This window comes from Oncorhynchus mykiss, chromosome 16, assembly GCF_013265735.2.
Source record: "Oncorhynchus mykiss isolate Arlee chromosome 16, USDA_OmykA_1.1, whole genome shotgun sequence".
NCBI classification, from domain to species: Eukaryota; Metazoa; Chordata; class Actinopteri; order Salmoniformes; family Salmonidae; genus Oncorhynchus; species Oncorhynchus mykiss.
In genome coordinates, this window is record NC_048580.1 from 49,061,986 (window position 1) to 49,084,194 (window position 22,209).

General features: G+C 42.3%; 1 protein-coding gene and 1 pseudogene across 1 annotated transcript; one reads left to right on the plus strand and one right to left on the minus strand.

The window, feature by feature from the left end:
• Positions 1–4,345: 4,345 nt before the first annotated feature.
• On the plus strand, positions 4,346–14,272 carry LOC110492188 (annotated as a pseudogene).
• Positions 14,273–14,581: 309 nt separating this feature from the next.
• Positions 14,582–20,849, minus strand: LOC110492190 (40S ribosomal protein S10). The gene is made up of 6 exons (XM_021566282.2): positions 20,702–20,849; positions 16,029–16,178; positions 15,420–15,594; positions 15,032–15,118; positions 14,795–14,850; positions 14,582–14,677 (listed from the first exon to the last, which is right to left on the minus strand). Exons 1-6 carry the CDS (start codon positions 20,831–20,833, stop codon positions 14,630–14,632), a joined length of 648 nt encoding a protein of 215 aa, XP_021421957.2. The 5' UTR covers positions 20,834–20,849; the 3' UTR covers positions 14,582–14,629.
• Positions 20,850–22,209: the final 1,360 nt, after the last annotated feature.

Here is a 22,209-nt window from a genome sequence, read left to right on the forward strand (position 1 = left end):
TCTACCGCACCTGCTGTCTCGACCTCTGAATGCTCGGCTATGAAAAGCCAACTGACATTTACTCCTGAGATACTGACCTGTTACAACCACTGTGATTATTGTTTGACCCTGCTTGTAATCTATGAATGTTTGAACATCTTGAAGAACAATCTGGCCTTAATGGACATGTACTCTCTTAATCTCACCCCCAGCACAGCCAGAAGAGGACTGGTTCAGAGCCTCGTTCCTCTCTAGGTTTCTTCCTAGGTTCCTGCCTTTCTAGGGAATTTTTCCTAGCCACGTACTGCATTGCTTGCTGTTTTGGGTTTTAGGCTGGGTTTCTTTATAGCACCTGGTGACATTTGCTGATGTAAAAAGGGCTTTATAAATATATTTGATACAGTGCCTTGAGAAAGTATTCACTCTTCTTGACTTTTTCCACATTTTGTTGTGCTATAAAGTGGGATTAAAATGGATTTGTCATTTTATGTCAACAATCTACACAAAATAATCTGTCACAGTGGAAGAAAATGTCTGACATGTTGATTTGATTCATGGAAAATACAACACTAATATATCTTGATTCAATAAGTATTCAACACATGTAGGGCTATGGCGGTCACAAAATTTGATTTGATTGTCAAGCAAATAACTGTCGGTCTCACAGTAATTTACCGTTAATTAACAAAGACATTTAGCATCTCCTGGCTTCCACATATAGCCTATGCAGACCTTTGGAACATCTACCTTTTAAAAAGTCAAAGAAATCCATGTAATATAGCCTACACCTTCACAATAATTCCATTATTTATTTTAGAAGGGTCTAAAGAAGCATGACATGAAGAAAATGTAGTCTATTTCAGAATCTGTCTTTATGTTAGTTCCTGATCTTGCTATGCCAAATGGCTGTGAGCTACACTAGAATTCGGTGGCATTATTTTATATTATTTTATAGTATGAAGAATACAATTGAACAAAGCTGAATCAAATAGAAAGGCTCTTTTCTCCAAATGATTTGCGCACATGTGGCTATTCTGTGTTGAGCATTTAACAAAGAAATACAGTTGAAGTCAGAAGTTTACATACACTTAGGTTGGAGTCATTGAAATTTGTTTTTCAATCACTCCACAAATTTCTTGTTAACAAACTATAGTTTTGGCAAGTCGGTTAGGACATCTACTTTTTGCATGACACAAGTCATTTTTCCAACAATTGTTTACAGACAGATTATTTCACTTATAATTCACTGTATCACAATTCCAGTGGGTCAGAAGTTTTACATACACTAAATTGACTGTGCCTTTAAGCAGCTTGGAACAGCCTGGCTTTAAAAGCTTCTGATAGGCTAATTGACATCATTTGAGTCAATTGGAGGTGTACCTGTGAATATATTTCAAGGCCTACCTTCAAACTCACTGCCTCTTTGCTTGACATCATGGGAGTTTGTCTGTGGAGATGGGAGAACCTTCCAGAAAGAAAACCATCTCTGGAGCACTCCACCAATCAGTTATTTATGGTGGAGTGGCCAAACGGAAGCCACTCATTAGTAAAAGGCACATGACAGCCCGCTTGGAGTTAGCCAAAAGGCTCCTAAAGGACTCAGACCATGAAAAACAAGATTCTCTGATCTGATGAAACCAAGATTGAACTCTTTGACCTGAAGGCCAAGAGTCACGTCTGGTGTATACCGATCACCATCCCTACGGTGAAACATGGTGGTGGCATCATCATGCTTTGGGGACTGGGAGACTAGTCAGGATCAAGGCAAAGATGAACGGAGCAAAGTACAGAGAGATCCTTGATGAAAACCTGCTACAGACCACTCAGGATCTGACTGGGGAGAAGGTTCACCTTCCAACAGAACAACGACCCTAAACACATAGATAAGACAACGCAGGAGAGGAGGTCCATGCCAATGACAAGTATACCCATAACATGATGCAGCCATCACCATGTTTGAAAATATGGGGAGTGGTACTCAGTTATGTGCTGTGTTGATTTTTCCCCAAATATAACATTTTGTAGTCAGGATCTAAAGTTAATTTCTTTGCATGTGTAACAGTACAAATTTAAACCGTCCCCTCGCCCATACCAGGGCGCGAACCAGGGACCTTCTGCCCACATCAACAACTGACACCTACGAAGCGTCGTTACCCATCGCTCCACAAAAGCCGCGGCCCTTGCAGAGCAAGGGGAACTACTACTTCAAGGTCTCAGAGCAAGATTGAAAGAGCAAGACTGATTGAAACGCTATTTAGCGCCCACGCTAACTAAGCTAGCCGTTTCACATCTGTTACACTCACCCCCCTTTTGACCTTCCTCCTTTTTCCGCAGCAACCAGTAATCCGGGTCAACAGCATCAATGTAACAGTACAAATTTAGACCGTCCCCTCGCCCATAGCCAGGCGCGAACTAGGGACCTTCTGCACACATCAACAGTCACCCTCGAAGCATCGTTACCCATCGCTCCACAAAAGCCGCGGCCCTTGCAGAGCAAGGGGAACTACTACTTCAAGGTCTCAGAGCAAGTGACGTCACTGATTGAAACGCTATTTAGCGCCCACGCTAACTAAGCTAGCCGTTTCACATCTGTTACACTCACCCCCCTTTTGACCTTCCTCCTTTTTCCGCAGCAACCAGTAATCCGGGTCAACAGCATCAATGTAACAGTACAAATTTAGACCGTCCCCTCGCCCATAGCCGGGCGCGAACTAGGGACCTTCTGCACACATCAACAGTCACCCTCGAAGCATCGTTACCCATCGCTCCACAAAAGCCGCGGCCCTTGCAGAGCAAGGGGAACTACTACTTCAAGGTCTCAGAGCAAGTGACGTCACTGATTGAAACGCTATTTAGCGCCCACGCTAACTAAGCTAGCCGTTTCACATCTGTTACACTCACCCCCCTTTTGACCTTCCTCCTTTTTCCGCAGCAACCAGTAATCCGGGTCAACAGCATCAATGTAACAGTACAAATTTAGACCGTCCCCTCGCCCATAGCCGGGCGCGAACTAGGGACCTTCTGCACACATCAACAGTCACCCTCGAAGCATCGTTACCCATCGCTCCACAAAAGCCGCGGCCCTTGCAGAGCAAGGGGAACTACTACTTCAAGGTCTCAAAGCAAGTGACGTCACTGATTGAAACGCTATTTAGCGCCCACGCTAACTAAGCTAGCCGTTTCACATCTGTTACACTCACCCCCCTTTTGACCTTCCTCCTTTTTCCGCAGCAACCAGTAATCCGGGTCAACAGCATCAATGTAACAGTACAAATTTAGACCGTCCCCTCGCCCATAGCCGGGCGCGAACTAGGGACCTTCTGCACACATCAACAGTCACCCTCGAAGCATCGTTACCCATCGCTCCACAAAAGCCACGGCCCTTGCAGAGCAAGGGGAACTCCTACTTCAAGGTCTCAGAGCAAGTGACGTCACTGATTGAAACGCTATTTAGCGCCCACGCTAACTAAGCTAGCCGTTTCACATCTGTTACACATGTTTTGGAAAATGTTTCTTCTGTACAGGCCTCCTTCTTTTCACTCTGTCATTTATGTTAGCATTGTAGCATAACTACAATGTTGTTAATCCATCCTCAGTTATCTCCTATCACAGCCATTAACATTAAACTCTGTTACTTTTTTTAAATCATCATGGCCTCATGGTGAAATCCCTGAGCAGTTTCCAGTCTCACTAAGCGGTTTCCCGCAATTGAGTTGGAAAGGGAGCCTGTATCTTTGTCGTGACTGGGTGTATTGATACACCATCCAAAGTGTAATTAATAACTGCACCGTGCTCAAAGGAATATTCAATGTCTACTTTCCCCCCTTCTTTTCAAACCATTGGAAAACCTCCCTGGTCTTTGTTGTTGAATCTGTGCTTGAAATTCACTACTTGACTGAGGGATAATTGTACGGGGTAGTCATTTAAAAATTATGTTAAACAATATTATCCATGCAACATATTATGTGACTTTTTATTAAGCAGTTATTAAGCAATTATTTAGGCAGCAGCGTGGGCGGCAGCGTAGCCTAGTGGTTAGAGTGCTGGACTAGTAACCGAAAGGTTGCAAGTTCAAATCCCCGAGCTGACAAGGTACAAATCTGTCGTTCTGCCCCTGAACAGGCAGTTAACCCACTGTTCCTAGGCCGTCATTGAAAATAAGAATTTGTTCTTAACTGACTTGCCTAGTAAAATAAAGGTAAAAAAAAAAAAAAAGGCACTGGTATACTTTAAATCAGTGACATAAAATCTAAATTTAAACCATTTTATATTCAGACTGTAACACAACTAAATGTGAAAGTCAAGAGGTGTGAATTATTTCTGAAGGCACTGTACACATCATTGGGTAAAACTAGAGATCTATCAGACCGACCACGACTGAGTTTACAGTTTCATACTCTCAGTCTCAAAGATTGAAACGTGAATACCGATATGTGTAGGCTACGTTTGACAATTCTATCTACCGTGGTGCGTAATTTACGCAGTTTATAATGGCGTCTGTGCAAGAGAAAAATGAAAAATGAAGCGGAGAAAAAGTCTGTTGTAGAAATTGATAGCCTTTTACACGGGTTCCCACAAGTGGGCTGTGACCGTATTTCTGAGTTTGTGGTTCACATTTTTTTAGTTTTACCCCGACTTGATGAAGATCAAATCGAATCAAACGCGGATATATGACGGGGATGGCTACAAAAAACGCGCCGCCTGTCTGTGCTTCAGGAACGAGAGTGAGGAGGAGGTAAATCCGGGGCTAGGAGTTGAACGGGCCATTTGGAGTACAGGTTGTCTGTTGTCTGGTGGGGTAGCTATTTCTAATGTAGAGAATAGGCTACATGTCAGCTAAAGCATATGCTTGTTTAGTGGCAACATCGCCTGCGGTTAACATGTTATTGGATTTTTTTTAAGTACAATTTTAAAACTTACATTAACCTTAACTGTAGAGGCCAGGCTGAATATATTAAAGTTGAATAACTTTATTTTCCCAGAGTTGCCAAATTAGTTTATTATGCAATGCAGGGTCTGTTAGCTCTGGGCCATTGCAGTACTTTCAAAAGTAGTCATACCACTTGACTTTTTCCACATTTTGTTACATTACAGGCTGTAATTTACAGCGTTAATATAATAATTTTTTTTTTAGAAATAAAAAACAAATATCATAATTACATATGTATTCAGAACCTTTACTCAGTCCTTTTTGGAAGGACCTTTTGAAGTGATTACAGCCTCAAGTCTTCTTGGGTATGACGCAACAAGCGTGGCACCCCAGTCTGAGGTCCTGAGTGCTCTGGAGCAGGTTTTCAGCAAGCATCGCTCTGTACTTTGCTCTGTTCATATTTCCCTCGATCCTGACTAGTCTCCCAGTCCCTGCCGCTGAAAAACATCCCTACAGCATGATGCTGCCACCACCATGCCTCACCGTAGGGATGGTGCAAGTTTCCTCCAGACGTGACACTTGGCATTCAGGCCAAAGACCTCGATCTTGGTTTCATCAGACCAGAGAATCTTGTTTCTCATGGTCTGAGAGTCCTTTAGGTGCCTTTTGGCAAACTCCAAGCGGGCAGTCATGTGCCTTTTACTGAGGAGTGGCTTCTGTCTGACCACTTAACCATGAAGGCCTGACTGGTGGAGTGCTGCAGAGATGGTTGTCCTTCTGGAAGGTTCTCCCATATCCACAGAGAAACTCTGGAGCTCTGTCAGAATGACCATTGGGTTCTTGGTCACCTCCCTGACCAAGGCCCTTCTCCCCTGATTGCCAGCTCTGGGAAAAGTTTTGGTGGTTCCAAACTTCTTCCATTTAAGAATGATGAAGGCCACTGTGTTCTTGGGGACCTTCAACGCTGCAGAATTTTTGGGGGACACTTCCCCAGATCTGTGCCTTGACACAATCTTATCTCGGAGCTCTATGGACTATTCCTTTGACCTCATGGCTTGGATTTTGCTCTGACATGCACTGTCAACTGTGGGACCTTATGTAGACAGTTGTGTGCCTTTCCAAATCATGTCCAATTTACTGAATTTACCACAGGTGGACTCCAATCAAGTTGTAGAAACATCTCAAGGATGCACCTGTGCTCAATTTCGAGTGTCATATCAAAGGGTCTGAATACTTATGTAAATAAGTTTATTTGATTTATTTATTTTAATACATTTACTAAATGTTTTTGCTTTGTCATGATGGGGTATTGTGTGTAGATTGATGAGGAAAATGTTTTATTTAATCAATTTTAGAATAAGGCTGTAACGTAACAAAATGTGGAAAAAGTCAAGAGGTCTGAATACTTTCTGAATGGACTATATATATAGGAAAAGCAGCCAATAAGGGCTATATATATACATATATATATATATATATATATATCCAGTACCAGTCTAAAGTTTGGACACCGACTAATTCCACGGTTTTTATTGATGATTTTTTAAACTATTTTTTACATTGTAGAATAATAGACACCAAAACTATTAAAAAAACATATTTTAGATTCTTCAAAGTAGCCACCCATTGCCTTATTGACAACTTTGAACACTCTTGGCATTTTCTTAACCAGCTTCACCTGGAATGCTTTTCCAACAGTCTTGAAGGACTTCCCTTGTTGGCTGCTTTTCGTTCACTCTGCAGTCCAACTCACCCCAAACCATCTCAATTGGGTTGAGGTCGGGTGATTGTGGAGGCCAGGTCATCTGATGCAGCACTCCATCACTCTCCTTCTTGGTCAAATAGCCCTTACACAGCCTGGAGGTGTGTTGGGTCATTGTCCTGTTGAAAAACAAATTATAGTCCCACTAAGCACAAACCAGATGGGATGGCGTATTGCTGCAGAATGCTGTGGTAGCCATGCTGGTTAAGTGTGCCTTGAATTCTAAATAAATCACTGACAGTGTCACCAGAAAAGTACCCCACACCATCACATCTCCTCCTCCATGCTTCACGGTGGGAACCACACATGCGGAGATCATCCGTTCACCTACTCTGCGTCTCACGAAGACACAATGGTTGGAACCAAAAATGTGGACTCATCCGACCAAAGGACAGATTTCCATTGCTTGTGTTTCTTGGCCCAAGCAAGTCTCTTCTTATTATTGGTGTCCTTTAGTAGTGGTTTCTTTGCAGCAATTTTACCATGAAGGCCTGATTCACGCAGTCTCCTCTGAATAGTTGATGTTGAGATGTGTCTGTTACTTGAACTCTGTGAAGAATTTATTTGGGCTTCAATTTCTGATCCTGGTAACTGTAATGAACTTATCGTCTGCAGCAGAGGTAACTCTGGGTCTTCCTTTCCTGTGGCGGTCCTCATGAGAACCAGTGTCATCATAGCGCTTGATGGTTTTGTCGAGGGCACTTGAAGAAACTTTCAAAGTTCTTGAAATGTTCTGTACTGACTAACCTTCATGTCTTAAAGTAATGATGGACTGTCATTTCTCTTTGCATATTTGAGTTGTTCTTGCCATAATATGGACTTGGTCTTTTACAAAATAGCAGTGGTGGGCCGTCAGGGCCAGCAAGGCCTTCTCTGCAGGCCTAAACATCATCAGAATATAATTTAAAAATATAAATATTTTCCCACAAATATGTATTAAATTATTCCCCAGAGTAAGAGTTATACTCTTAATTTCATAGCTTTCCTCTTGGTTGCACTGCTTCCAGCCCCAGGTTGAGATTTGGAGGGCTGGTCTTTATGTTAGATTTTTTATCCAATCATATTCAGCCATCATGAGTTGCCAGGGGTCTAAAATCTGCCCTCAGGCCTTCAGAATCAACAGTGCGGGTGCTTGTAGCTTGAAGTGAATGGAAATGAACATTTAGTGTCAACCAATCAGCTTTAGAGTTGGCTATTGTACGCCTGCTGGCTGGCTCCAGTGTTACACAGGAGCCAGCTAGCAGGCGTAGTGCGTGCACGTCTTTTGATTGGATTACCAATATTGAGAGGCAGGTCTATGCAGAACTTCAGAACTAGGAAACTGAATTTGATAAACAAATTAATTTGCGTACTACTAAGCTGTTTTTTCATCCCACAATGGCGGAAGGAGGAGAAGATATCGATTTGGTCGAAGATATAATTTAACGCCATTCTCAAGACGAACTTTTCAAGAAAAGTTAGACATTGTAAGGAGAGGTCGCCCGACGCCGACGCTACAAAGCCTGTCACAGGTGGGAAAGGGGTTCGTTCGCCACTTTCAAAGTTCCAACTACGAGCGCTATCAATGGCTCACAGGCTCCGAGAAGCATTGTACTGCTGGGAATGCCTATTATTTGCAAGTGATGGATTTGGTGTTTGGAGCCACACTGGCTTTGCAAAGTTGAGTTGTCTAACCAAGGCAGTAACGAGATACCAAAGTACGGCTGGGCACTTACAAGCAATGGTGCTTTTGAAAACTTTTGGGGACACCCGAGTGGATCTACAGCTCAACGAACAAGCGCTCAGGGCAAAGGAGCCGCACAATGAAAAGGTGAAGAAAAATAGGGAAATATTTAAAAGACTGTCTAAATGTATAGTGTCTAGAGCCATGGCATCATAATGATGGTAATAAGAGGTGGATTAATTCGGGTGGGACTGTGTAGGACCTCACTGAAGGCCCAGGCCTCAGGCCCATGGCACGCCACTGCCAAATAGGGCTATCTTCTGTATATCATTCGTACCTTGTCACAGCACAACTGATTGGCTCAAGGAAAGAAGGAAAGAAATTCCACAAATGAACTTTTAACAAGGCACAACTGTTAATTGAAATGCATTTCAGGTGACTACCCCATGAAGCTGGTTGAGAGAATGCCAAAAGCGCGCAAAGCTGTCATTAAGGCAAAAAGGTGGTTACTTTGAAGAATCTAAAATGTAAAACATGTATCGATATGTTTAACACTTTTTTGGTTACTACATGATTCCATATGTGTTATTTCATAGTGTTTTTCTAAAATATAGAACATAGTAAAAATAAAGAAAAAACCCTTGAATGAGTAGGTGTGTTCAAACTTTTGACGGGTACTGTATATATAAATATATTTCCTCCTAATATTGTACAGTCTGTGTGTCGCTTCATTGGCCTGGGCTATTGCTTGTTTGAATTCAAGACCAGATTGATCTCCGTTTGTCAGTGTCGGAGTAGCCACTCATTTCGGTCATTTGTGTGGGATTAAAAAAAGATTGTGCTAATGTCTTCTATCATGTAAATTACGTAGAATTGCATGAAATGCGTTTTTAAAAAGTCATTTTTTTACTAGTACAAAGCATAGCTCCAGGGTTTCTGATTTCTTAATCTGGCCCTGCCTGCAGGTGTTGTTGGTTAGTGGTAGTCGGACTCAAGACAAGTGGATTGTCCCTGGTGGAGGAATATAGCCGGAGGAAGAGCCCAACGTGGCTGCTGTTCGAGAGGTGTGTGAAGAGGTAGGCTGAATTACTTGTCAACTTCATTTGTGCGTTCAGAGTTTTTATTATGCAAGGAGCTCATTGGAAGTATCATTTCACTTCTGTGCAGTTTCCCTTTGAAATGGTTTGTAAAGGTTAAAGGCCTGTATAGACTGGTATAGACAGGTAATTACACTTTTATAACATGTTTATTCATTAATAATCTGATTTCTCCAAAAAACCTTGATGTCCCTGAGCAGAATTGTGTTAATAGAAAGGTTACTCTCATGCTAAATTGTTGCCTAAAGTTCTTAGAGGGTATATACGGTATTTGAACTGAAGCTAACCTTTTCTGTTGAACTAATGGGATAATGCCATCTTTAAACATGTACATTTTAGTACATTTAGACACTTTTAGACACTCTTATACAGAGCAAATTACAGCTAGCACATTCATCTTAAAGTTAGCTAGGTGGGACAACCAAATATCTCAGTAAATACATTTTTCAGAAATAAAGTAGCTATCAGCAAAGGCAGTGCTAGTGGGGTGGGGGAAGTCAAGTGTGTGTGTTAGTTCACAGATGGGAATTATTTTATTATTGAGTTTTTTGGGGGGGGCGAGGGGGGGTTGCTGTGGGATTATTTAAGATACTCTTTACCCAAAGAGGTAGGGTTCAGGTAGGGTTTCAGATCTTCTAGTCTTTTAAGTTGATTGGTTTTCCATTAACTGTATTCAGCCTCATTTGTGAGTTCCTTGTGATCAATGTTGAGCTCATTTGTTAGGGAAACACAATCTGATGTATTGTTGTCTTGGCCAAATGTTATTGCAGGGTTTTGTTGATGTACTAATTTTACACTAGTTGACTTAGCAGCCCTTATTTCAGCTCTGAAAAATCGAAACATTCTTCTATGTAAGCTATTCACTAAATGGGTTGAGGAGCCTCTTGATTGAGAGTCCATGTCTATAAATAGAGTAAAACTGTAACCTGAAGAAGAAAGTACTGCAATGACAACATGTTAATAGGAGCTGATCCCTCCCTCTCCTCCATGACGTTGCCCCCGACCTGGAACTGAAAATGGCAGCAATTCTCAGAACTCCCAGGTCTCATCGGGTGAAAACATTGCAATGTCCTGCTTTTACTAAGAATCGTTATTCAAGGTTTAATCTTCTGTTTCATTTCTACTGAACATGTTGTCTTTCCAGGCTGGTGTCAAGGGGACATTGGGGCGACTACTAGGAATTTTCGAGGTGAGCTGAAAAGGTTTGTGTTTTTCCATGTCTTTGTGTTGCTTGTCTTTAAACTTGGGGTGGGAGGGACTGCTAGTTTCTTTCCACTGTTTGCCTCCTAACCTTGAGCACTAACACTTTTTCTTGATTTCCTCTTTCTCAGAACACAGGCAGGAAGTACAGAACATATGTCTATGTCCTAATGGTTACAGAGATGTTAGAAGACTGGGAGGACTCTGTGAATATTGGTACATTGTTACTAGTTTTTTGTGGTGTTTGTGTAAGCTGTGATGACTGGAAATCTATTTTGTTATGTGTGATCAAATTGATTAATCGGCAACAGATTGACCAGCTGATCATAATCGATGCTACAACTGCTGCTACTACTACCACTACTACTACTATTGTAGATCCTTCATAGGCATTTAATTCCTGAGTTAATCTAGACTTAACCTGTTTTTGTAGCCCCCTTTCAAACTCCGCTTGTTATCCCTCTGTTGACAGGTAGAAAAAGGGAATGGTTTAAGACCGATGATGCCAGCAGGGTGCTGCAGTGCCATAAGCCTGTGCAGGCCTCGTACTTTGAGCAACAACATGATGCCCCTGGTGGCCACAATAGGGGGAGGAGACCACTCCCCTACCTACAACATCAACCATAACTCTAGATCGAAGTATAAGTTAGCTGAAACACAGAAACTCCTGGAGAATTCTCCACATCTTTTACCCGCTTCTTTTTCTTCCCTAATCCTGCTCCTCCTACTACTACTACTTATTTTTTAAACTTCAAAACATCAATAGAAATGTTTGCCTTGACAGCCTTTTTTTTGGTGCCAGAGTGGAGGTACAGACTTGAAGTGTTGGGCGAAGAAGATATAATACTTTGTCATTTGAATGTTTTTTATTTTTATTAATAATTGCATGAGGTATTCCCAAACTCTTCCTCCTTTTCCTCGGTCCCTCATTCCTCTTTGTCATAAATGTGAGGTTTGTTGAATGCAACTCTGCTGTGGTGATGTAAAGTATTGCTATGCTATGTGTTTACCATTTAGTTGCCACACCCCTTTATATGGCAGTCATGAGAATGACATAACCTCTCACCATGTACCGTGACAGATCGTTAGTCTAAGAGTTAAGAGTTATACAGTATGACAGGCTTTTTCAGTATGACATTTTCTGTAGTTTGTTTTCTTTTCATATCTTTTCTAATCATCTAAAAATGCATTTATTTGGTTAATAGTTAGATGGGCTTGTTGGAAAGCTTCCTGTTTTGTATGTGTGGTTAAGGTACACGGGTGTGTCTTGTGTGATGTAATCTGTAGGAATGGAATTATCTGGTACAAAACGGGCTCCATTGTGACGATAGCACAAGCTTTGGTGATTGGAGAGAGAAGTTTTGATAAGGGGGCTGACATAAAAAAAACACTCCTATAGTAGCTTTGGCTTTTGTTATCACACTAGGGCACATCTAACCAAAACATTGAAATGTAAATAATCTGCACATCTTGTTGTCAGTCTAGACTATAAAGATAATGTATTGATTGGTTTTATAATGAAATAACCAGAATAAAAGAGAATTATGCATGTTATCTGATCCTCATGGGAAAGGAACAAGAACCCAAACTAGTTTTTGGTGCAGGAGACGTGCTCTTGCAGAGTTTTTGAATCATGTTGTGCATCAGGAGGTGGGTAGTAATGTAATCAGGTGTTGTTTATTGTGCTTGAATAGTAAGGCTAATTTAAAATGGCACTTGGCAGATTATGCCGCTGCTGGATAACGTGTTTGTCATACTCTGGACCCCACTAAAATTGATGTCTTCATGGTTTTCACTTGATAATTCTATATCCATTTACTTTGTTGTTAATATTCATATTTATTTTCTAATGGTATGATGGTGATTGATTGCAATGACGGATGTTTTTCAGTCTGTACTAATCTCTCGGTGTGTGTATTGATGTAAGGTGAGGGCTGTTGATTGATTGGTGTGTGTGTGTGATGCAGGAAGAGATGTTGCACAACAGGAGATGCAATAACAAGGTAAGTCACCTGCACGTTTTGGTGAGGGCACATTTACGCTCATGTGAATCCATCAATTCTAAATTGTATTCTAACAAATGTTTACACGGTGATATAATTCTGCATTTTCCCTTAAATTAACACTGGACTTTTGTTTTTATGTTAGCTATATTTGTTTTGTTAGGTTTTTGTTGTTTCTTGAAATGCACTTTTAAATAGTTCTTAATATATTATTTGTCTACTTTAGGTAGGTTCATCATTGGTTGTTCAAATTGATCATTTAAATAAATCAAATGCCATTGATCTGATGAATGGATGGATGCTGATAAGTCGCAGAACCATAGTGATTCTGGCCCAGTCAAGACTTGTGAACAAGAATAACTGGGATTGGTAGATATGTTAATGTTCTATAGCCTATGTCAATGCAGAGACCAACTCTCCACTACTGGCCCTGGAGTTTGGTACTGTTGTTTGCTTGTCACCCTGGCCCACGAAAATTGATGTGTAGATTCTACTTCACACTGTACTTTGCCCTGATGGGATAGTAGGTATGTGCCAATTTCAATAAGGACGTTTTATAAAATCTTGTTTCAGGACCTCCAAAACTCCCAAGAAAAAACGATGTAAGTTGTCACGTAACTGACTGGCTCTGGCAGAATATTTCTCAACTGAGCATAATTTAGGGCACAAAGAATGAGAATATTATATTCTTGTTGAGCTGGATTGTGCCAAACGTACCCATTGACCCAACTGATCTGGCACAAAGAGCTGTTAAGTTAGTTCTCAGCCTTATTCATCTCCTCTGGCAATATTTTAAAGTTTTACACAACAGCCTAGTCCTATCCTTGAAATGGCCCTAGACCCGTGGTATGTTGGGCCCTCAGTTGGCTAGCTTTGCTTAGATGGATGTTTATGCAACATTTATGTACTAGTAACTGCCTGGGGAGGTTTTGATTTTCCTTTCCTCTTTTATTTTTACATGGAACCTGAACATAGGGAATATGTTGTGTTTTTTAACTTGTGAAAATAGAAAAGGTCAGGCCTACTCATGGCAGACCTAAGATAGTCATATTGCACCAGGACGCAATGACTGTAAAGACACTCCAGTTGAATGCATTCAGTTGTACAACTGACTAGGTATCCCCCATACTTTCTAATAAGTACATACATGGCTTTATTTCTCACTATATGGCCAGTAGGGATTGGCAATTTCAGTATGCCCTATGTTGTTTGTCTGCGAGTCCTGGGGTGTGTTCAGTTCGCTTTAACGTTTGCACTGAACGACACATTTCCCCCAAAACGGAGGTACGTTTGGTGGGTGTGACCATGAAATCGTAAAACTCGTGATGCACACCATATGATAATGTCCCGCTGGGCCACCACAAGTGTTTTTCAACTGGTCATTCATTCAGTACAGTAGTTTCCATTGAATTCAATAATTCAATAAGTTCTATCATACTGAACCCAACCGTGTCATAAGATTTTGTGATGGCGCCATCTGGTGGTTATGGGTCATCTAACTAGGTGATGGCAGTTCTGGGTAATATGTTCCTGTTCTTGATGACTTCAGTTTACTGGTAAATAATGGTCTTAACAGCATATAAAGAAAATCCACACATATCACTGATTTCTTCTTCAATGGGGAATTATACAACAAAATGTGAAGACTGAAGATTGTAAAACAACTCTGCCAATTAATAAAACACCCAGTGCTCCCTTTTCTTAGGGTTTCTTTGTATTTTCTTGTTGACTCCAGTTGGAGAAATGTGTTCGTCAACTCCTCTAGATTAAAAATAAAAGTTGTCTCATTACCACCTACAAATTCAAATGTATCACAGGAGGCCACTAAGGGGAGGACGCAACATAACAATGGCTGCAACAGAGTGAATGGAATGGCATCAAACTCATGGATACCATTCCATTACCACAAGCCCATCTTCCCCAATTAAGGTGCCACCAACCTCCTGTGAAGTGTATATATCTTATGATCACCATCCAATGCAATTAGAAATTCATGACACACTGAGATTACAGCAATCCCCTTTTATTATACTGTACAAGAACAGAGTCAGTGTTTTACTCCTGTGGTGGTTGCTGTCCTCTGCCACGTCCAAATCCGCCTCTCTGCAACACACAATACGAGTTGGTAAGTTTTCAATCGTTGAAGATCTCAATTGACAAGTGGGCATTAGGCTACAATAAGACATGGCACCCACTATCGATTTGAAATACTTTACTTACGAATTGGAACTCAGTAGCTGCACCAGCGCCTGCTTCAGCCTTCTTGTCTGCGCCAGCTAAAAGGACAGAAAGTATGATCATCAGACAAGTAGAGATTCAGGTCATTTACATAAAAGTTTACCATTTGCTGCAATGCCCTATCAGCCACCATGGCAAAGCAAATATTAGCATCGGCTCAGTGTTTCCATATTGGTGCATCATTATTGAACGTAATAAACAGGTGGCTTGAGTACTCACGTGGTGCAGCAGAACGTCTGTAGTTGTCTCTGTCTCCTCCTTCACGGTTAAACCTAGCTGGCCGCTCACCTCTCTCACCCTCCATACCTGAAACAGAAGGATATGTTTTACACCACTCCTCTGATCTGCACACTATTATAACACCCGCAACATTCACCACTATTCACCCATGAAGGGAACCTGCTGACTGACTACAGGAAACAGTTAACCCTGGATTACTAATGGAAGTACAATACAAAAATCACATAAATAGAATGAATAGAGTGGCCATGATCCCCTATTCTACATGACAATCATATCTGTTCAACAAAATATATTTCTATCTGAACTTTGAACCCTCCTGAACAGGCCCCAGGTGACACAGACATGGTCATGATATGCAGACTACCTTTAGGCCTGGGCCGGGCGGTCTCAGGGCGCATCTGACGACGCAGAGTGGCGGGAACAATCTCTGGGGGCAGATGCAGGAAGTCCCTCAGGTACTGGATGCCCTCATTGGTCAGATACCAGTAGAAGTGGCGCCAGGCAAACTGCTCCTTCACGTACCCAGTTGACTTCAGAGACTGCAGAAGGAGGGTCACAGTCAAGTTGAGGACAAGGGCAACAGTTGAGGACATATTCTGCTAGGGGAAAGGGGGAAACCTAGTCAGTTGTACAACTCAATACCTTCAACTAAAATGTGACTAACGCATTTAACCGAACCCCTCTGAATCAGAGAGGTGCGGGGGGCTGCCTTAATCGACATCCACGTCTTCGGTGCCCAGGGAACAGTGGGTTAATTGCCTTGCTCAGGGGCAGAGATGACAGATTTTTACCATGTCAGCCTCGGTTACTGGCCCAACGCTCTAACCACTAGGCTACCTGCCGCCCCAGTTTATTGCGTGTCAAAGACAAATTTCCCCTTGGGGACAATAAAGTTTATCCCATCTTAGTCTCTATTTTCATTCTCCATCATGCAACACTATTTGAGGCACCAGAAGAAAGTACAACATCTAACCTGCATGGCCTTCATTACATGAAGGTTGGGCACATTCCTATCAGCCAGCTCCGGGTGCTTAGCCAGATGCACATCCTTTTTGGCGACCATCACCCCCTCCTTGAAGAGTAGCTCGTAGATGGCTATACGATTCTTCTTGGGCATCAGCATCTGGAGGGGCGGAGAAGAACATGTCCGTCACCTGTTGAACATGCTAAGCTCATGTTGCTCATGTCAACATGCATCAGCTGTGCCGTTGAGACCTCCATGAAGTGTAATAAGATAATGGTCATACGGCAGCGAATGCTGCGTTCACATGCTAGTCGGAACTCTGTCATTTCCCCATTGGTTCCTGCATGAACACCCCCCCCCCCCAAAAAAAAGGAGTCCTCCTTGCTAGCTATCAAATCACATTTTATTGGTCACATACACCTATTTAGCAGATGTTATTGCGGGTCTAGAGAAATGTTTGTATTCCTAGCTCTAAAAGTGCAGTAGTATCTAACAATTCACACCAATACACACAAATATACAAATAAAATAATGGAATTAAGAAATATTAGGAAGAGCCATGTCGGAGTGGCATTGAGTAGAATACAGTAGAATACAGAATATACATAATGAATAAAACAGTATGTAGACATTATTAAAGTGACCAGTGATTCCATGTCTATTTACATAGGGCAGCAGCCTCTCAGGTACAGCGTTGAGTAACCACTTTTTATGGTGCATCTGTAAAAGTTTGTGAGGGTCTATGGGGCCAAGCCAAACTTCTTCAGCCTGAGGTTGAAGAGGTGCCGTTGTGCCGCCTTCACCGCACTGTCTGTGTGGGTGGACCATTTCAGATTGTCAGTGATATGGAGGCCAAGGAACTTGAAGCTTTTCACCTTCTACACTGCGGTCGCGTCGATGTGGATGGGGGCAGCACTTCATGATGACAGAAGTGAGTGCTACGGGGCGATAGTTATTTAGTTCAGTTACCTTTGCTTTATTGGGTACAGGAACAATGGTGGACATCTTGAAGCTGGTGAGAACAGCAGACTGGGAAAGGGAGCAATTGAATGTGTCCGTAAACACTCCAGCCAGCTTGTCTGCACATCTTCTGAGGACGTGGCTAGGGATGCCGTCTGGGTCGGCAGCTTTGTGAGGGTTAACATGCTTAAAATGTCTTACTCACGTCGGCCACAGAGAACGAGAGCCCACAGTCCTCGGGAGCAGGCCGTGTCGTTGGCACTGTGTTATCCTCAAAGCAGGAGAAGGTGTTTAGCTTGTCCGGGAGCAAGATGTTAGTGACGTGACTGATTTTCCCTTTGTAATCCGTGATTGTCTGTGGAGTCCCTGCCACATACGTCTCGTGTCTGAGCCGTTGAATTGTGACTCCACTTTGTCTCTGTACTGACGTTTTTCCTGTTTGATCGACTTACGGAGGCCGTAACTGCACTGTGTGTATTCAACCATATTACTGCATTCAACTTGCCGTGGTTAAATGCAGTGGTTTGCGCTTTCAGTTTTGATCGGGAGAAACATCGGTAGACAGTGTCCTTCTCTCCCACCTGCCCTCAACGTCATTAACAGAACTGAGGAAAACAGTGCCCGACAAGCGGGGGCGAAGGACACTGTCTACCTGTCACCCTCAAGGCGACACTCTGTGCTAGCTTGCAAGTTAGCACACGGTGTTGCCCTCGCCTCCCCTCTGCTGTGTACCGGAGAAAACCTGTGCTCGACAGGTGGGGGCAAAGGACACTGTCTACCCGTCATCCACGCCTCCCGCTAGCAAAGGAGACAGAAGACGAGGGCAATACCACAGATAGAACAATGAGCCAGATATTTCACCAGATGTATAAATGTGAAGCATCCGGTTGGCGTTTCCACTCACTTCCAAATATGGTGATGAGAGGAAGCCCAGGGGCTGGCATTGGGAGAAGATTGAACGAGATGGATTTTGGATAACATTCTGAAAATGTTCTCATAAATAAAAACATTTGATCTCCAAACAATTACAATTTTCCAAAACTTGAATCTGTAACACACAGAGTGGACTGCGTTTTGTAGACTTTACCCTTTGCATTGTTTAGAATAACACAGAACCCAAACCGGCTGTGCGCGTGGGCCATCGTGCATACATTTATTTTGTCCCCCCACACGTGATCAAGACATGCAGGTTAAAATATCAAAACAAACTCTGAACCAATTACATAAATTTGGGGACAGGTCAAAAAGCATTAAACATTTATGGCAATTTAGCAAGCTAGCTTGCACTTGCTAGCGAAGTTGTCCTATTTAGCTAGCTTGCTGTTGATAGCTAATTTGTCCTGGGATATAAACATTGGGCCGGCAGGGCAGCCTAATGGTTAGAGTGTTGGATTAGTAACCGAAAGGTTGCAAGTTCAAATCCCCGAGCTGACAAGGTATAAATCTGTCGTTCTACCCCTGAACAGGCAGTTAACCCACTGTTCGTCATAGCCCGTCATTGAAAATAAGAATTTGTTCTTAACTGACTTGCCTAGTTAAATAAAGGTAAAATCGAGTTGACTTGAAATGCACAAAACGGTCAACCGAGTCATTTCTCCTCCCAGGCTTTTTCTTCTCGACTTTATATTGCGATTGGCAACTTTCATAAATTAGGTGCATTACCGGCACTGACCTCGTTCGTCTTTCAGTCACCCATGTGGGTATAACCAATGAGGAGATGGCACGTGGGTACCTGCTTCTATAAACCAATGAGGAGATTGGAGAGGCAGGACTTCGATCTGCTTCACACAGCTTACTTCTATTTTAGCGCTTGGCAACGCAGACGATCATTGGCGTGTGCGAGCAGTGTGGGTGCAATAATGCAATAATATAGATTTCTAAATTTATTTTGCAAACGCACACTTCAGAGAAGGCGATCCCTACCAGAAATATGCAAATAAATCCTAGACCATGCGAATGGGACCTCACTAGCTCGTCTTTGGCTCTGCCCAACTCCTTGCTTGTTCTGCCCACTATGATTAATTTACTCCCATTGGAAACAACAGGCTTGGTTAGTTATTCAAATCTTTGGGCGACACCGTGTGCTACCTAGCATGCTAGTTATCTACCACAGTGTTACACCCTCCTCCAGTGTACCAGAGTCCTCTCTAGGTCTAGCTGGCTAAGCTAGCAGTGTCCTTCACTCCCGCCTGCCCTCGCAGTCCTGAACAGAACTGTGTGAAAACAGTGCCCGACAGGCGGGGGCAAATTACCTTGTCTACTGGTGTACAGCTAGCTAGCTATCTTTGTCGTCACTTCTTCTATGGGGTTTATCTGCGGCTGTCAACCAACAGTTATTGTGCATTGTCACCTACTGGAGCACATCAAGCTGAATATTGTATACAACTGTGATGTCTGTGGAATGGAAGAGACAATTTTGCATTTGTTCTTTCCCTGTATTTATAGTAGAATGTTTTGGATTGACATACATAATTTTGTTACAAAAAAAATAGGACCGGTTGTGCTATTTAATGGTTTTGATATGATTTATTTCAGAAATTCTGACATAGATAAAGATATAGTATATTTAATTAAACTGCTAATGATACTAGTTAAATTTCATATTCACAAATGCAAATTGTCTAATTCAAAACCTAACTTGTTTCACTTTATAAATGAGTTTCAACAATATGGCACCACTAACTAAAATGAAAAACAAAAAGGCAATTAAAACTTGTTGTATTATTAATGAATATGATTTGTTTGTTTAGTATTCCTGGCAATGTAAATCGTTTGTTTGTATGCTTGTTTGCATGTGACTATTCCTCTTTTGTTTGTTGATATTTGTTAATAAATAAATGTATTAAAGTGAGCAAAAGCAAAACCAAAAAAAACTACTGGAGCACCCCTGCCTCCCGCCTGTCCTAAGATAAAAAAAAAATGAAAAAACGGACCAACAGAAGTATAAAGAGGGGTTCCTGCAAACTGGTCGCATTTAAACACCTGCTGCGTTCAACCAGTTAACAAGTAGGACATTTCCAAGTTTCCTAGTTCCGACCAGCACCTGAATGCGGCATACTGCAGCTGACCTGACCCACTGCCGGCATCAAAATAATATCAAATGTCTGATTCTGGGTGTGTATCCGGAAATTCAAGACGTGTAACTAACTTGACTTAGTGAGCTAGCGCTAACTAGTTGGCAGCAAACATGTCTAGCTTGGGACAGCTAGCTAGCATCCAATAGACCACACAGAAGATACGAACCATATGGTAGAAAGGTTGAGGACTCGTCTGTGTCAAGGCAATTTGGCATAGTTCGCTAGCTAATTAGTGGCTAGAGCTAGCTGCTTGTTACTCGCTTTGCTAACGTCCTCAGCTGGTTAGTTAGCTAATGTTAACCCATTAGTTACTTCCTGGGTCCCTCGATAAATGTTTAAAGGAATAACCCGGGATATACTCGAACGCAATAGTTAGCTAGTTATAAAACCACCACAGTAATGCTAAATCGTGTTATTGTATCAGTGGAGAACACAGGGCAAGCTAGCTGCCGCCACATAGTTATCAGTCGTGAAGCTAACGTTAGCTAGAAACAGACGTTTAGGGCCAAAAAACAACATTCAAGCATAAATAGACGTTAGACTATTTAAAGAAGCACAATTCAAACACGACTTTAATTTATGACAACGCAATTTCGTACGATGTTTGAGATAATACAGAATAATCAAAGTAGGCCGCTTTTCTACCTTGATTCTCGTTTTGAGACCGGAGCCGGAGAGACCGACGCATGCGTATTGATGTGGTATCCAGCGCAGCCGTGAGAAATTAAAACGTCCCTGATTATTCAATATGTTTTTGTGCGGGTGTGCGTATACCATTTGGTTTGAGTGTTATGGGTTTCTATATTTTTACATGTATTTTTCAGGGTACATGGTTTTCTATATTTTTGGTGACGTCACATCATCAGCAGTCATGATGATTAGTCTACAGTTCATAGGTTAATTATGTAATGTACTTTAAGATATTTGCAAAAAGTAGTAATGTTCTGAGTGGATGTAAATACCAGCCTGTTTCAGCTTTTGTCAAGGCAATGATGGGCTATGGTTGGATTTATCGAATCTGTATGCATCAAACTGTATGCACAGCGCCTCAAGCTTTATTGCGCAAAATGGTATGCAGCATCATCTGGATATTTATGCAACATTCACCTTCTGCTACCATTTCTGTCAAGCAGTCCACACACAGTTTGACACATACCTTTTGATAAATCTAACATATACACCACACAGAACGCACTAGGAACTGCCTCTGAAACGCAATGATGCAAGGCAAAACAGCTTTCAATTGGAAATGAATGTACTTCTGGTGTACCAAAATGCAAATTCACTCTCGGTGTGATCGAGGCATGGATGGCTTGACAGAAATGGTAGCAGAAGGTGATTGTTGCACTTTTGTGCACATAGAACCACATGATGGGACGGTCTGTGTGCACCGTCCCCCTGTTGTAAACAAAAGCTGGTGCACGAAATCTAAGGAAGTCTCTAGATTTTGCTCGCTTGAAGTAGAGTATCTCATGATAAGCTGTAGACCACACTATTTGCACTATTTCCATCCTCCTGGTTCCTGCTTACAAGCAAAAACTAAAGCAGGAAGCACCAGTGACTCGGTCTGGAAGACTGTAATATGTTCCTGGATTCTTCCGATGGCATTGAGGAGTACACCACATCAGTCACTGGCTTCATCAATAAGTGCAAAGACAGCGTCGTCCCCACAGTGACTGTGCATACATACCCCAACCAGAAACCATGGATTACAGGCAACATCCGCACTGAGCTAATGGGTAGAGCTGCTGCCTTCAAGGAGCGGGACTCTAACCCGGACGCTTATAAGAAATCCCGCTACCCCTTCAGACAAACCATCAAACAGGCAAAGCGCCAATACAGGACTAAGATTGAATCGTACTACACGGCTCTGACGCTCATCGGATGAGGCAGGGCCTGCAAACTATTACAGACTACAAAGGGAAGCACAGCCGCGAGCTGCCCAGTGACATGAGCCTACCAGATGAGTTAAATCACTTCTATGCTTGCTTTGAGGCAAGCAACACTGAGGCATGCATGAGAGCATCATCTGTTCTGGACGACTGTGTGATCACGCTCTCCGTAGCCGGCATGAGTAAGACCTTTAAACAGGTCAACATTCACAAGGCCGCTGGGCCAGACGGATTACCAGGACGGCCCCGGGCATGTGCTGA

What these genes read in the sequence shown, in the direction of transcription:
- LOC110492190 (XM_021566282.2), bottom strand. Translation starts at nt 20,833, where the DNA reads ATGGTATACGCACACCCGCACAAAAACATATTGAATAATCAGGGACGT. An exon ending in ATGTAATGAAGGCCATGCAG is followed by an intron (nt 15,595 to 16,028) that starts GTTAGATGTTGT and finishes CTCCTTCTGCAG; the next exon opens with TCTCTGAAGTCAACTGGGTA. An exon ending in CAGCTACTGAGTTCCAATTC is followed by an intron (nt 14,678 to 14,794) that starts GTAAGTAAAGTA and finishes TGTGTGTTGCAG; the next exon opens with AGAGGCGGATTTGGACGTGG.